Raw genomic sequence first — 17,948 nt, 5'->3', positions numbered from 1 at the left:
TGGAAAATCAATCTGGAGTGTAGGCATTTTTAGAGGATTGGTAGGGCCACGCAGCTATGAGGTGCAAGTAGGAGCTGCTTGTTACCGACGCAATTGGTGGCACCTGATCCTAACCAATAAACAGGTAAATGATGATCCCATAATACCAGAGAAACAGGCTACACCTGAAAATGAAGATTTCAAGGAAGACGCAAATCATTCTGAAGACCAAACAGAATCAGAAAAAATAACACCAAGTACAGACAATACACAATCGACTCCGAGACCAGAAGTAACTTCAGCTCCGAGGAGGTCAAGTCGAGTGACTAGGAAACCACGGTGGCTAGAGGACTATGTGCCATCAAGCTAAACTAGACTTCTTGCTGTTATTTGTATGTGTGATTTACTGTTCGATTTTTGCATGCTTTTTTTTTTTTTTTTGTGTGTTCCCTGGAAAGAGGGAAGATGTAACGTGTAATAGTATTGTAAAGTAGGTGCACGTGATGACAGATTGAACGAATTAGAATCACTGAACATGTCATGTCGGATACTGGCATAACGTTACACCTTAATACTGTTTCATGTTGTTTGGAATCAATTATGGTTATTGGTAAAGGATTACATATACATACCATGTAAATAAAATAGACATTTCTGGAAAAGCATTATGCGTGACAAAATAGCTAAGCTGTGCATGCAGCTTTAAGGGTTAAAAAAGTTGAAAAATCTGAGGTGGCACAATTTAAGCTTTCTTGGCCACACAACACAATAACATGTACCCTTACTTTTAACCCTCTCACCGCCACACGATATGTGACTGAGTCTGACAAAATCAAAGTGGTCAAAATGTAAAACAGTTATCATGTTCAAAGAAAAAGTTACTGAATTTTAAATGTTGAAGTTATGGTCAAAATTTGACAGGCTATAAGACTGATTTTGTCAGACCGGGTCACATATATAGATGCCCATAGCATCACATTCTAAGCACTCTGTAACTTCAGTCGAGCATTTTAGTAGTTCCCTGTAGTGGCCACACCCTTAAGTGAATGGGAACAGGGATAACCGGTCTCTTGTGCACTATCACGTGTTTAGATGATGCAATAGCGTACTTTCGGAATGTTGATAACAAGCATTGCAGATGATTCTTCGATGTGATAATGGCACTACTAATGAAGAGAAACAGTAAGGAGAAGGATTATATAGGTTGGAGTGGCGTGTTCCTACTTTTTACGCCTTGAAACAGTGACCTCATGTCTGTATATGCATGTGCACTTGCTCAAATGCTAGAAACCAGGCTTGGTGATCATTGCTTCAACTGTACACAAGTTAGCAATGTTTATTGTGTTATTATATTATGAAACAATCCTAGCTTGTAAAGTTGTGAAATTTTATGTTTGGTTTCACTTAGGCTGATTTTTTCACTTCGAAGTTATATAATGGCTTTGTGGTTGCTCTTGTGTAAACAACAACTTGACAGTTGAATTCCTTTATAGCAAGTAAACTGATATGTAGTTTTATTATAGGATTATATGGTATGGTGTATAAGTTGTATCAGTTTAGAAGCAGTGTAGTTTGGAGGTCCTACAAATTTGGTAGTGAGGGGGTTAAAGATACAGTGTTTTTAAATTTAGTTGGTTGTTTTGATATTTTTTGTAGTTCAATAATTATCTTGTAGTTTATTTGTTTTCAGGCCCCACATTTAGTTGAAGGCTGGCTGCAAGGCACATGCTTGGTTACTGTAGTTTGTTTCAAGAAACTTTCTGCCCATGTCAGCAAAAAATTTCATTGTACAATGCAGCCAGTGTGAGTGCTCTATAAACCCTGTATATCAAGACTCATGATAGTGAGGTGCGCAGCCAATAAACTACAAAGCGCACGCCCAATTAAAAGATGTGCGGCCACTACTGTGAGTTATTTACGTGTAGGGACGGTTTTGCAATATTAGCCCTGGATTATGCAACATCTTTCAATAGGTTTGTATTGCATTACGTAATAAAAAAATCTTTTTTCGTAGTAGTAGGAGTAGTAGTTTTCTTGCGACCGGTATTAAAATGTGTATTTAAACATATTTCGCTTTATTTCTCAACCATGTGTTACACCTAGTGTCACCTTATACCAGTCAGCTTACCCATGTTTGTACAGTCCATCTAGCACTGACATTATCTAATCCTGGTTTGTTCATATGCGTATTTTATTCGATCAAACCTCTAATCCCTACAATAACTTTTAAAGACACGATGTGGACACAAGCCCTAATGTCTGATAAACAAGTTGTTAAAGCGTGTAAAACTGTAAGTTCCCTAGGGAAGGCATTTTAAGCAGAAATCTTTTAAACTCCATTTAGTGCCATGCCTCATGTATGCGTTGATAATTGGCAGATGTCTTATAAACAAGCGTCAAGAACATAGCATCACTAGGGAAGGTGTTCCAAGCATAATTCTTGTTGCCACACCACACATGGTGTATTAAAATAACTTTTGTGATCTGGTGGTGCTCAAACCAGCTTATTACATATAGCATTACCCACCCTAACAGCAAGCAGTCACTCCCATTGTGGCTTTCATCATGCATGCCACTTAATTAATACACATGTTACATAACAAAATATATCACATATTATCTGTTTGTGACATTAACAATAAACTTCTGACAATAAAATGGGATAGTTAGTCCCATCACAACTGCATGCCTCATCCTGGAAATTCAGAAGATTATAATGAATTGAGCCAAGATCTTACCAGGCCAGATGAATCTCATCGTCCATGTACACTTGACAATTGAGAACTAAAGAAACACACATAACATTATATAATTTACTCTGTCTATATAAACTTACTCCCTGAATCTTGATCTTAGTTACCAAGTTACGTATGTACCACTGCTAGTGAAAGAACCGCATGCTATGACCAAGTACCCTGTACCTGTAAATCGACAGTCGGACATTAAATACAATACAGCTAAAAATCTGTCACTTTTGCAAATGACAGATTTGGGGATCTGAAAATTCATCACACCCATGAGGTAATGCAAAAATTTATTAGTGTACACAGACTGACCTGAAGATCCACAACGTCCTTGATGTTACTACAGTCCACGTGCACTTGACAACTGAGAACCAAAGAACACACATAACATTATAAAATTCCTTTGTCTACTTACCCCTCGAGCCTTGATCTTAGTTTCCAAGTTTAGAGCTCTAGCCAAGTTACATATGTACCACTGCTAGTGAGAGAACCGCATGCTATGACCAAGTACCCTGTACCTGTAAAATCGACAAGTGGACATTAAATACAATACAGCTAAAAATCTTCCACTTTTTACGTAAATGACACACTTGGGGAACTGAAATCATCACACCCTTGAGGTAATACAAAACTTGAGGACCTGAAAATTCATCACAGCCTTGAGGTAATATGTTTGAGGATTCACAAGTTGGCCCGGCAGTGACCTTACTACACAGTGTCCTGATTAGACAGGTTTCACTGTACATAAATTAGACCAGTATGCAATGTGAATGAGAATTTTTTTTGTACAAGCATCATGTACGTTACCTTACTTTTTCCATCTACAGTTCCGGGACTTCTAAATTGGCACTACAGTGACAATACTGAAAGCTGTTTGGTCTGTATGCATGAGTACACCTTGTTGACAATCCATCCATGAGATAATTTCAAGCCGGATAATATTGGTATTTGCTGCTACTCAAGTTGGTACCATCACAGAAGTTTTCAGCTTGGTCTCAGTGAATTTGCACTAGTCAGACTATAGTGCAGACGCCTGACAGTCTATAAACCAATCGCATACACGCGGTTAATCAGTGTGAATAGATGTGGCACTTTGTACACTAGCCTCACTCCTCCTTTCGTTACTGAACCTCCACTCCTCATTTCGTTACTTAACCTCCACTCCTCTTTTTGTTACTGAACCTCCACTCCTCTTTTCGTTACTGAACCTCCACTCCTCTTTTCGTTACTGAACCTCCACTCCTCTTTTCGTTACTGAACCTCCACTCCTCTTTTCGTTACTGAACATCCACGAAAAGCTGAGTACATCAGTATTCTTGCGACTCTTTAATATCCATTTGACTTCTTCAAGCGGTATACGTATTTTAGTTTCAAATCAGTTAAAGTACGCTTCATCACTCCATTACAATATAACAAATATTTAGTAGCATTCAGTCCTCTCATAGATAATAGACACCCCATACTGGATTGGAAACTTCTAAGCGCCACCTAATCTATCCGCGCTTCGCACCCCTTATACTGTACACAGTACCGGGAGTATATTTTATAAGAACATGTTTTGCTTACTGGTGAGTAGTAAACCTACCGCTATGGAATATAAGGTTTGGCCTATTCATAATAGGTGTACTGATGTGTATTAGCTAGAAGTTTGACAAGTGCGAAAGGTTGATACTTGACTAAACTGGAGCGAATATACCATGAAACACATACCAGTACACGTACTGTAGCATTAGTTAGTAATAAGCATCAGCCTTAAACTAAACTTGTTCACCCCACCATTTTCACAAACATGTTCAAATACTTTTTATATGGAAAGCACCTATACCAGTAGTAGGCCAATCGCTACGCAAGAAACAGTCTACTAAACTTACTAGTTAAAGCAACCGAGCTGTATCCAGACAGTAAAACAGAATCTTCGAATGAAAAAGAGTGTTTGAAAACTTCAGGCGTGAACGCGGATAGAACCGTAGTTTTGTATGGGCACTATACGTGTACTTCCAATCCAGGTAGGGGTGTTTATTATCTATGGTCCTCTCAAGACATGGATTGCCATCAATAATTAATGTAAACCGCATATAACGTGTGTTCACTTGAGGTGTTACAGGCAAGAGATTTCCCCTAAATAGGCCAAGTGATCATTGTCAGTTGAGTGGAACTTGTTCTTGGTTATGGCTCTACAATGCGGTACTCGTACTTTTAATGTATTATATTGTATTTTGCGTGGGAGGATCAAAGCGATGCCGCATATCGTATTCTCCATACAGTACTAATCAACTGCATAACTGTACTGTATGAGTCATACATTACAGTTATGCACCTAATTGGGCAAATACAGTACAGTTATGTGCTTATTTGGGCAAATACAGCGCACTTGGGCAAATACAGTACAGTTATGCGGAGAATTTATTTAAGGAATGTTACATAAACAACACACCGTAAATCGCTGAAACCAGCCAAACTAATCCTATGAGTTCGTTCTACGGCTAGGAATACATTGTATAAACACTTACTGATTGTCTGATCACAAAGCGTTTAAACACGACTCCACTAAGACAGCACGATTGATCACGTGCGTGACATTGTAAATTGCTAAAGCTGGCCAAACTAGTCCTATTAGTTCGTTCTATGACTAGAAATAGATTATATGAACACTTACTGATATCCTTATCACCGAAAATCGCAGTGGTTTGAGTACTAGAGAAAATCGCAACGGTTTGAGTACTAGAGAAAATCGCTCCGAGCCAGATGTGGCCAGGAAGTACAATATAACACTTAAAGCACCGCCTTGCTTGTGTGCACGAAAAATACAGTACTCGGGGTGTCTCAAGGCAAATACAGCACTCGGCTTCGCTTCATGCTGTATTAGCCTCTCGACACACCCCCTCGTACTGTATTTTCCGTACACACATGCGGCAGTGCTTTAACTCTAACTTAGTGTTTAATAATATTATACTTCCCTCTCAAGACATGGACTGCCATCAATAATAATATAAATCGCGTATCAAGTGTGTTCACTTTTCACTTGAAGTGTTACTGTGCAGGGATTTTCCAAGGGATATCCCCTAAATAGGTCACGTAATAATTGTCAGTCAGGTGGAACTTATTTATTTCCATTAATGCACCATGGAGCTTGTGTTGTGGCTTTCATTAATCAATCATTATGCACATACCATAGTGCAACAAAGTTTGTAACAAATTGCTGGAATGTGGTTCGTAGTTTGTCGGTATGAGCTTGTGTTGTGGCTTTCAACTTTTGTAACATTGCTTGAATGTGGTTCGTGGTTTGTCAATGATTGTGTATATGAGTTGGGGTTGTTTTACACAGCTTGCACAATATTCAGATGTCTGCATGACAAAGTGAAACCTGTATAAGAACAAGCAGGCACTGAACTTAACCTTAAATTAAACACACATGCAACTAACCTAGAACATAGGTCGCAACACCGAAGACACTTGCTTGGATATCCTCATGGCTTAACCATGGAGTGACATGTGTAATTAATCAGCACTAAAAAGAATCTACAACACAATTTTCTTTTCTGCAAGAACTTTTTAACACCAAGTAATTACTACCATCTCACCTACAAGAGCATTTCACAACAGATGTGATATTAACTTGAGTACAACTAATATGTGGTGTATGTTTGTGAACATGTGTGCATAGTGTTTGCACATTTTGTGCATCTTGTGCTTGTATATGATGTAAGCGTGTGTTTGTATGTAGTGAAATAAAAATAATAGTATGATGTTTGTTATCTCTTTCATAACCCTTAGCAAAGCATCTAGCTCTACGAGTGGCAAACCAAGTGGATAAGTTGTCTTCAGGACACTATGGTAGTGGCCATAGCAGGTTTTATTTACAGAATGATTGATATACTCCAATAGAACAGTCAAGCAATAAATACTCTAATAGAACAGTCAGGCAATAAAATACTCTAATAGAACAGTCATTGAACAATATAGTTAAATATTTACATCTCTGTCTGAAAACACTCCCAGATCCCAGATGCAATCTCAGAGTTGCTATTTCAAGATGGTGGCATTCCCCAAGATCGCCTAGAAAAGCATGCTTTGCAAATAAGTGAATTACACACATCTTGATAACCCTGACTATAGCCATTTCTTGGTATGACCACTAATTTCCACTGGCCTCTGTCCTAATAAAAAATTAACAGCTACTATATGAATGTATGTTATATGCTCTCCACCTATTAGCAGATTTGTGTTTGGTTGTAACACCTCTACAAGGCAGAATTCATCATACACCCCCCATGGCTTGAACATTGGGTCATAAATTATATAACTGACAAAAATTAGTGATATCCCCCCCCCCAAACACCTTTGCTGTTAAAAAGGTGCGTCCAAGAAACTACAAGTATCTGTAACCCCATGTAAAAAACAGATAAGCTGTAGAAAAACACTCCATGAAATTAATGGGTAACTGAAAGAGCTGATATCTAGAGCGGCCAAGAATCAATAATGTTACTACAACTGACTATGATTACCAAACAATACCTTGGCTGTAAAACAGGCAAATAAAAGTAACTGGCAACCAAATCAGCTGATATGTGAAGCGTCCAAGAATAAAAGTTAAGTTGATACAACTTACTACAATTATTAACTTGCAACATTGAATCTTAATCATTCAACTGTGTTCTATACATTCACCCTTGCTACATCCTAAATTAATTCTTTGTAACTCTAATTGGCTGGTAATTTGGCCGCTTTTTTTTCTTTACTCTGACTATTGAAAAAGGTGGCCAAATTACCAGCCAATTAGAGTAACAAAGATATAATTTAGGATGTAGCAAGGGTGAATGTATAGACAGTTGAATGATTAGGATTCATAACCCTGAAGAGAAGTAAAGCTTACCTGCTTGTAAGTTTTAATTGGGTCCATAGAGTGCCCAAACTGGCTGCTTTTACATAAGCTTCTTTTCCACACAAATGGAGGTGTGGACAGACATAGAGACATGCACACTTTTCAGAAAATAATTTTAGAAAACCAGGCATGCACCTGTAGCTGTCTGTGGACACTTGCCTACCAAATTGAGAATTTTAAATTTGAGCATAGAAATAAAAAGCAGTAAAACAGGAGAGGTCATTTACATCTGCAGTTATTATACCAGTGGACAATTAAGTACTTCCTACTTCAGCCACATAGCTTAATAGTATCTAAACCAAAACAGCCAAGCTGTAAAAAAAGAGTGTGCCGCCCAAAAAGGCTAGAATGAAAAAAGATGTGAAATCCAAGGTGGCGGCCAAGAAATGGCTGTGATGGTAGGTTAATGGCAAAAATTTTAATTACAACCATTCGGGTGAATTTGTGTTGCCTCCTCCACTAGGATTCGGCACCAAATTCACCTGAATTGTCGTAATTAAAATTTAGGAGGAGGCAACGCAAATTCACCTGAATGGTTGTAATTAAAATTTTTGCCATTAACCTACCATCACAGCGATTTCTTGGCCGCCACCTTGGATTTCGCATCTTTTTTCATTCTGGCCTTTTTGGGAGCCGCACTCTTTTTTTACAACTTGGCTGCTTTGGTTTAGATATCACATTTTTTTGTATTGCAAGCCACAAAGCCAGCCATTAACTGGCTTTGGTGCTTCCTTCTAACTTGTTTTTTTTTCTTTTCTGCAGGAATTGTGGAACAAAGGAAGAAATGTTGTGTACAGTTTTTTGTCTGATTAAAAAATATTTGTATATTTAAATAATCATACTTGTAAGTAATAAGGTAACTTCTTATACATAACTGAACTGTAGCTGAAACTCCCATTTTTTGTAGCTGAACTCTTTTCAGAGTGACTTGTTTCTAGCTGAACTCTCCACATGGTGATTTGTTTCCAACACACATTTCTATAGGGTGATTTGTTTGTAGCTGATCCCTATAGGGTAACTTGTATCTAGTTGATATCTCTACAGGGTGACTTGTTTGTAGCTGATCTCTCTACACCGTGATTGTTTGTAGCTGAACTCTACATGATGGTTTCTTTGTAGCTGAACTCTCTACAAGGTAACTTCTTCTAGCTGATCTCTCTACAGGGTGACTTGTTTGAAGCTGAACTTTCTGCTTGATGGTTTCTTTGTAGCTGAATTCTCTACAAGGTAACTTCTTCTAGCTGATCTTTCTACAGGGTGACTTGTTTGTAATTGAACTTTCTACATGATGGTTTCTTTGTAGCTGAACTCTCTACAAGGTAACTTCTTCTAGCTGATCTTTCTACAGGGAGATTTATTTGTAGCTGAATTCTCTACAGGTTAGTTTGTTTGCAGCTGAACTCTCTACATGGTGGTTTCTTTGTAGCTGAACTCTCTATGAGGTGACTTCTTATAGCTGAACTATCTACACAGTGTTCTTTTCGTAGCTGAAGTCTCTACAGGGTGATTTATTTGTAGCTGAACTCTCTACAATATGATTTGTTTCTATCTGATCTCTCTAAAGGGTAACTTGTTTGTGGCTGAACTCTCTACAGGATGGTTTCTTTGTAGCTGATCTCTCTACAGGGTGACTTGTTTATAGCTGAACTCTCTACAAGGTGATTTGTTTGCAGCTGAACTCTCTACAGGGTGGTTTTTGTAGCCAAACTCTCTACAAGGCGACTTCTCCTAGCTGATCTCTCTACAGGGCGATTTGTTTGTAGCTGAATTCTCTACAAGGTAGCTGAACTCTCTACATGATGGTTTCTTTGTAGACAAACTCTATGCAGGGTGATGTGGTTTAGCTGAACTCTCTACAGGGTGATTTGTTTGTAGATGAACTCTCTACAGGATGGTTTCTTTGTAGCTGAACTCTCTACATGGTAACTTCTTGTAGCTGATCTCTCTACTGGGTGACTTGTGTCTAGTTGTACACTCTACAAGGTGATTTGTTTGTAGCTGACTGCTCTACAGGGTGATTGTTTGTAGTCAAACTCTCTGCAGGGTGATTTGTTTGTAGCTGAACTCTCTACAGGATGGTTTCTTTGTAGCTGAACTCTCTATAGGGTGACTTACTTCTTGCTGAACTGTCTATAAGATTAACTGCTTGCAGCTGAACTCTCTACAGAATAACTTGTAATGTAATAGAATTCTATAATAGAGTAAATAAATTAGCTGAATGCTCTGTTAGGGTGACTGTTCTATTAGAGTATCTCGATCTCCCATTTGCTACACGGAGTTAGCTTTCGAATCATAACTTAGTGGTTTGTAATCCGATTCTTCTGTTACTCCATCTACATAGAAATTTTCAACTCATTCTATGAAGCGGTTTACCTTGTAGGCGTGACAACAGATCGATCTTGTTTTACGCGAATAATCGGTCATAACTCCCGTACCATTCATTGGATTTGCACCAAATGTGATGCTAGGATTCGCCTTTGGACTCCCTTTCTGTGTGCCAAATTTCAAGGTGATCGCAGTACACGTTTGGGTTTTATAGCAATTTTTGCAAGTGTGCGAAAACATGAAGAAAAAAAAGATCGAAACTGTGGCAGTTCGTATTTCGGAAATGGCTGTCGCGATTTCCTTCACATTTGGTATGTAGACTCCCCTTGCTGGCGGGCAACTCTGTAGCAAATTTGGTTCCAATCAGTTAAGGGATCACCGAGATACAAAAGTGTGAAAATGACGTTTTCTTTCTTCCTGTCAATAAACCCACGGTGTGCGCGCCAGCTTCTTGAGCCGCACGACACACTATCGTGTGTCTTGATTCACCATGACTCTAGTAAACTATGCTATAAAATTAATGCTTGCATGAGGATGCAGGGTTGTTGTAGATCCAGCCATGTGCAGGTGGTTTGCTGCAGCTACGTATGCACAGGTGTACACAATAGCCTTACAGTATGTACCTTACACAAATCCACTTCAAATGTATCCTGGGAAATTTATAAGATGTATGTACATATTTATAAGTTGTGTACATATTGTTTTATGCAGTGTGTGTTGCTGGTACCTAAGTTTACAATAGTGTGTGATATGTTCTATATTTACTACAGATACAGCTGAATCCATCAAAGCAAATTTTAAGTTCAAAATCCTTTATTTTAAGAAGCGATGGAAAAAAATGATAATTATTAGGCTCCAGATATGGTAAGTTTTAAGCTTGTACTATACAGCTCACATGTATGCTTATAATCATATTATGTAGTTTATTGTACTTTACATGGGAGGATCAAAGTGCCAAAGTGTACTGCATTTTCTATAAATAAAGTGCATCCTTTATGAGCAGATACAGTACAGTTATGTTATTATTATCAAGACACACGGTAGTGTGTCGTGTGGCCCAAGAAGCTGGCGCGCCACACCGTGAGTATATTAACAGGAAGAAAGAAAATGCAATTTTAAAACCTTTGTAGCTCCTTGATCCCTTATCCAATTAAAACCAAATTTGCTACAGAAGTGCTGGCTAGGTAGGGGAGTCCACATTCCAAATTTGAAGAAAATCGCTCCAGTTATTTCCAAGAAACAAGCAGCCAAAGTTAGGGTTTTTTCTTCTACTTCTTTTACTACACATCACAAAATCCACCATAAAACACGAATGCATGCTCCAATCGGGCTGCAATTTGGCACACTTAAAGGGCTCATTAAGGTGAATCTCAGTACCAAGTTTGGTAGGAACCCGATGAACATTCATGGAGTTATGACTGATTATTTGCATAAAATAAGTCAAAGGTCTGTCACGCCCACAGGGTAAACTCCTTGAAGTAATGAGCTGAAAATTGCTATGTAAATGGAGTAACTACCGTAGGAGTGCTTTTTTGTGGTTTGAAAGGAATCCAGTTAAAGGCCATAGAGATATGACACAAAATCCAACCTGTGTCGCAAGTACGCGGTCGAATTTTATGAATAAAAAAACTCTTAGTTTTCACGCCTACCAGGCAAACTGCTTAGAACAATGAGCTGAAAATGAATCGGTGTGTAGCTGGAATAATTATCATTGAAAGTTCTTGCAGTAGTACAGAAGAATCGGATTACACACCACTGAGATAAGATTCCAAAGTCAACTACATGTAGCAAATGCGAGATTGAGATACTCTAATAGAACAGTCACACTAATAGAGCATTCAGCTACAGTACGTTTATAACTTACTCCATTATAGAATTATATTACATTGCAAGTTATTCTGTAGGGAGTTCAGCTATAAATAGTTAATCTTATAGACAATTCAGCTACAAGCAAGTCACCCTGTAGAGAGTTCAGCTACAAATATGTCACTATAGAGACTACTGCTGACCCGGATGACCCACTGACCCGGATATGACCCGGATTGACCCGGATGTGACCTGGATTAATTAAAGCCGAGACGTGTTTCGGCTAGTCTCGGGTGAGCGAACGAGTCTACATTTTGAGCGTTCGATTCGTGCTGAGTAAATATTGCAACTTCAGCGTAGCTGTAGGTTGAAGACCAAAAAAAAAAAAAAAAAAAGTCTTCACCTACTGACAATAGCTATCCCTCACCATAGATACCCTCAGTTTCGTGCTACATACTGCACTTACTAACAAATAGGCGTGGCTGAGCATATGTTGGTAATGCAATAAGTGGGCGTGGCTCACGAAAGAGCTACGCGATAGCGTTTATAAGTTCCACGTCGTCAAACGAACAATTTCGTTTCTCACGTGATCCAATCCGGGTCAGACCCGGATAAATTGTGAACCGGGTCAGACCCGGATGACCCGGAGAAAATTTGGCCCGGATGACCCGGATGACCCGGATGAGCCGACCCGGTTTCAACGCTGATAGAGATTCAGAACATTACAAGTCACACTGAAGAGAGTTCAGCTATAAGCAAGTCACCCTGTAGAGAGTTCAGCTACAATAAGTCACTCTGTAGAGAATTCAGCTACAAACAAATCACCATGTGGAGAGTTGAGCTACAAAAAGCTATCCAGTAGAGAGTTCATCTAGATCAGCTACAAACAAGTTTCTTTAGACAATGTTCAGCTACAAGTAAGTCACTCTGTAGAGAGTTCAGCTACAAATAAGTCACTCTGTAGTACAAACAAGTCACCGTGTAGCTGGAGAGTTCAGCAACCAATCACAAAACCACCCTGTACAGAATTCAGCTATACAAACAAGTTATATATAACTCTATAGAGAGATTAGCTAGAAACAAGTCATCCAGTAGAGAGATCAGCTGGAAAACATCACCTTATAGAGAGTTAAGTTACAAAGAAACCATGATGTAGATTGTTCAGCTGCAAACAAACCACCCTGTAGAGAGTTCAGCTACGAACAGATCACCCGGAAGAGAGATCAGCTAGAAAAAGTCATCTTGTAGAGAGATCGGTTAGAAGGATCACCTTGTAGGAAGTTCAGCTACAAACAAATCACCCTGCAGATAGTTCAGCTACAAAGAAGTCACCCTGTAGAGAGATCAACTAGAAGAAATTACCTTGTAGAGAGTTCAGCTACAAAGAAACCAAGATATAAAGAGTTCAGCTGCAAACAAATCACCCTGTAGAGAGTTCAGCTACAAACAGACCAATCACCCTGTAGAGAGTTCAGCTGCAAACAAATCATCTGTAGAGAGTTCAGCCAGAAACAAGTTCACCCTGTAGAGAGATCAGCTAGAAATAAGTCACCCTGTAGAGAGATCAGCTACATAGAAATCATCCTGTAGAGAGTTCAATTACAAACACATAACCCTATAGAGAGTTCAGCTAGAAACAAGCAACCGTATAGAGAAATCAGCTAGAAACAAGTCATCCAGAGATCAGCTAGAAACAAGTCACCCTGTAGAGAGATCAGCTGAAACAAGTCACCCTGTAGAGAGATCAACTACAAAGAAACCATCCTGTAGAGATTTCAGCTACAAACAAGTTACACTATAGAGAGATCAGCTAGAAACAAATCATCTTGTAGAGAGGTTAGCTACAAAAAAATCACCCTGTAGAGAGTTCAGCCACCCTGTACAGGGTTCAGCTAGAACAAGTCACCTTGTAGAGTGTTCAGCTACAAAGCAACCACCATATAGAGAGTTCAGCTGCAAATAAATCACTCTGTAGAGAATACAGCTAGAAACAAATCATCCTGTAAAGAGTTCAACTAGAAACAAATCATCCTGAAAAACATTCAGCTACAAACAATGAGAGTTTCAGCTACAGTTCAGTTATGTAAGAAGTCACCTTATTAACTACAGTATGTGATAATCATTCAGTGTTAAATATACAAATATTTAATCAGACAAAAGCTATACACATGGTTACTTCCTTTGTTTCACAATTCCTGCAGTAAAGAAAAAACAAATAAAAGGAAGCACCAAAGCCAGTTTATGGCCAGCTTTGTGGCTTGCAATACAAAAAGAAGTGATATCTAAACCAAAACAGCCAAGCTGTAAAAAAAAAGAGAGTGTGGCCCCCAAAAAGGCCAAGTTGAAAAAAGATGTGAAATCCAAGGTGGCAGCCAAGAAATGGCTGTTAATGGTGAAAAATTCAATTCGGATGAATTTGGTACCGAATCCTGGTGGAGGAGTCAATGCAAATTCACCTGAATTGTCGTAATTAAATTTTTTGCCATTAACCTACCATCACAGCCATTTCTTGGCCGCCACCTTGGATTTCACATCTTTTTTCACGTTGGCCTTTTTGGTGGCTGCACTCTTTTTTTTTCAGCTTGGCTGTTTTGGTTTAGATTAATATTACTAGGCCTGGGGCAAATACAACCAAGTACAATCACCAATGGGACAACATACTAATGGGGCATGTACAAATAGTGGATGGACAACACAGTGTGTGCAGGTAGAAAAGATGCACAGTAATACAATTCTAGAGGAATTCACTGGCACATAAACATAAGGGATGCTTTATAATTTATGCAATTACAATCAGTGATTATCTGACCATGGAGATGTGAGATTGCACTTTAAATTGTGAGAATCATGGTATTGAATCTGACACGTACAAGCAGTAAAGCTTAAACATCCAACAAACACTTGTTACATTAATTTTATGCAATTGCATACAATTTATGTTACATGATATGTTTAAATGAGGATGGATTAGAGTGCTGGATTAAGACATGGCTGGAGTTGCCAAGAGCAGACCATGGTATAAGATTGGGATAAAAACAGACTATTTCAACTGTCTGTCACCTATAACTGATATCTGAGTTATGTATATATTTAACATGAGTTGTGTCATTCGTACTAAAATGATCATATGATGTCGCGGATATGCTGCAAGACTAAAAAAGAAATTTGGAGAACAAATGTGGCTGAAATGTAATACCAGAATTTCATGGATATGTCAGTGTGCACAAGTATGTGGAGCATTGCTGATGGTGGCAGACTGTAGCTACATATAACTAGTATATTAAAAATTATAAAATTTAAAATGAAGTAGGAATCCAAGCAATAAAAAGTAGAGAAACAAGAGATGAACATGGTAGCTATTACAACTATAGCTCAGTGGGAAATCCTTACTTTGGCATTGAACACAAAATAATTGTTATACCATGCATGCCAAAGTAGGGATTTCCTACTGAGCTATAGTTGTAATAACTACCATGTTCATCTCTTGTTTCACTACTTTTTATTGCTTGGATTCCTACTTCATTTTAAAATTATAATTTTTAATATACTAGTTTGTTTAGTTTTTTGCAGTAGCATCCAGCTAGAGATAAACATGTGACTGTTTTGTTAGGGTGACTGCTATATTAGAATATCTTGAGTCAGCCTGCAAAGATGTGTGCTAGCCCAAAAAGGGGTGTGGTCATTGTGGTTTCGATCGATTATTAGACTAGAGTATCTCGTATCAGCCTACCAACTTGAACTGTGTGTCTTGATTTGCAGGCTCTTAACTAATGCAGTGCATAGAAACTAAACAGAAATTATTATTTTTATTCATATTGAATGGTATGTATACAGGTTGTGATTTTTTCATTTTAAAATGATTTTCACAGCAGGAATAAATGTTCAATGTAACTTGCATTTTTACCCAGTGTATTTCAGTATGCTTTCATAGCTAATTGTGAGTAATAATTAAAAGAATCCATATGGGTGAATTATTGATTTGCAGAAAAAGTGTATTTTAGTATCTTCCAGCTCTGGCAACTGTCATCAAAGATGAAGCTATTTATGACCTATAAGGGTATCTGGTGACCACAGCAATTCTTGTAAAATTTCCACCATTTTAGATAGGTTTCTTCACTAGTATAGTCGTAGTCCTCAAAAAGTGGTGTTTGGTGGAGGTGGGCAAAAGATATACTTCAAAATTACAGTATATTATGTACCATTCAAATTTTTTGTACGTCTGTACTGTATATACTGTACACTTAATAAGAAGTATCTGGTAACTGATCTTGTCTGTGATATTCATTTTAGGAATGCTGAAGATCTACACTCACCCTTCATCAGATCATTCCACAGTGGAACACGTGTAGGTGTACATGTATTATATATTATCTCTGATTTTAAGTTTATTCATGTGTGTAGTATATTATCATGACTCACGGTAGTGCATGCCCAACTAATAGATGTGCAGCCACTACTGTGAGTAAATTACATGTAGGAACAGTTTTACAATATTAGCTCTGAACATATTTCAATAGATTTGTATTGCATTACAATCTTCAGTTGTCGTCATAGTAGTAGTTTTCTTGCAACCCCTAAAAATATATGTGCATTTAGACATATTTTACTTTATTTTTCAACCTTGTGTTATACACATACTGTCAAGCTGTACCAGTCAACATACCTGTGTTTGTACAGTCCATCTAGTGCTGACATTGTTTAATTCTGATTTGCTCCTAAACAAATTTTCCTCAATCAAACCTGTAACCCAGACAACAACTTTTTAAAGACAAGATGTGGGCACAAACCCTAATAACTTATAATATTTTAAAAATTGTCAATCTAAAAATGAAGTAGGGATATGTGCAATAAAAAGTAATGAAACAAGAGATGAATGATGCATGCTATTACAGCATAGCTTGATGGGAAAGTCACTACTTTGGCACTGAACAAAATAATTGTGTCATAGCTTAATGTGCCAAAGTAGGTACTTTCTCATCAAGCTATGCTGTAATAGCAGGCATCATTCATCTCTTGTTTCATTACTTTTTATTACATAGATCCCTACTTCATTTTTAAATTAACAATTTTTTAAAATACTAGTTTGTTTAGTTTTTGTTATAGCATAGCTAGCTACAATGTAACTTGTGACTGTTCTATTAGAATATCTTACATGACTGTTGTATTAGAGTATATTTCAAGTCAGCCGAGGGGTGTGCAGCTAGTTAGACCAATAAGGGCTGGGATGACACCACAAAAAAAATGTATATGTAATACTGTAGTACATGTGTGCTGCATATGATGTCAATAAGGTATTTGTATTTATGTGGTACATATGCACTTTTGCTTACATCTGGAATTTGCTACATATGGAAACTGGTGTGCATATACCTATTGTCAAAAAGTCAATTTTGTCAAATAATGGTTATGATATATACAGTATTATACACAACGATCAACGTGTTCAGTCAAATAATTCCGTTGCCCGCTCCAGAAAGCTGTCAGGTTTAGGTCTAGTTGAATTGCCACCTGTTTCCACCTTTAAACACATGGCCTGTGCATGGGATGTACGTACGCTTTCGTTTCAGCTTTCGGTCAAGACTGTCTATCATCTCTTGGCACTCTCTACTTCTCCATTTGATTCTGTGCCTTATCAGTTTCTTTTTTGGTTGTGTCGACGTTCCCCTTGTAGTTTCATCGTCACTATCACTTTCTATAGTATCATTTGTCTCTTCTTCGTCTGTGGCAGAATCTTCTGACGACATAAATTCAGGTTTCAAGACTTCAAAGACCCTTGATTTGGTTTCCTCATTGATTGATTTTGATTTTTCCAAAATCCTTTTGTGTGCGTGTGCTTTCTGTGGCAGAACAATATTGATACATGGGTAGATTGCATACAAACTCACATTATGACGCTGTTGACGCTTTCGTGATTCTTTTTTTATTTTCCGGACTTTCTGCGAGCATCCTGACTTTTCTTAGATTTAAAATAAACACGTAAAGCACCTGCAATGCAAAATCACAAAATAAAATTTGACAAACAGTATTAGACTTACACTTGACTGTACATGGTGTAATATCCTCATTTTTGTTGACAGCCATAATATTTTCCATCAGTAACTTGTTTGTTTCCTTGTTTGCATTGTCATCAAACCTGGACAAATGTAATAAAATAAATGTGTTTATCTTGAGCCATGCAGCATACTGCACAGAGTAGTCCCATTGTGCTTCTC

At 38.0% G+C, this 17,948-nt stretch overlaps 1 protein-coding gene and 1 long non-coding RNA gene across 3 annotated transcripts in view; one reads left to right on the top strand and one right to left on the bottom strand.

Annotated features, from left to right (window-relative positions):
• The window catches only part of LOC136252280 (uncharacterized), a 97,682-nt gene that overhangs the window by 21,101 nt on the left and 58,633 nt on the right, over positions 1-17,948 (top strand). For both annotated transcript variants that reach the window (XM_066044688.1, XM_066044687.1), the window contains exons 3-4: positions 10,701-10,794; positions 16,027-16,081. In XM_066044688.1, the coding sequence (XP_065900760.1) occupies positions 10,701-10,794; positions 16,027-16,081 (149 nt within the window). The remainder of the gene's footprint in view (positions 1-10,700; positions 10,795-16,026; positions 16,082-17,948) is intronic.
• On the bottom strand, positions 2,817-4,323 carry LOC136254765 (uncharacterized). Its single transcript, XR_010700739.1, has 4 exons — positions 3,536-4,323; positions 3,139-3,241; positions 3,036-3,087; positions 2,817-2,900 (listed from the first exon to the last, which is right to left on the bottom strand). It is a non-coding gene; the product is annotated as an uncharacterized lncRNA (long non-coding RNA).

Source organism: Dysidea avara, chromosome 4, assembly GCF_963678975.1.
Source record: "Dysidea avara chromosome 4, odDysAvar1.4, whole genome shotgun sequence".
Taxonomy (NCBI): domain Eukaryota; kingdom Metazoa; phylum Porifera; class Demospongiae; order Dictyoceratida; family Dysideidae; genus Dysidea; species Dysidea avara.
This window is presented reverse-complemented; position numbering and strand designations above follow the sequence as displayed.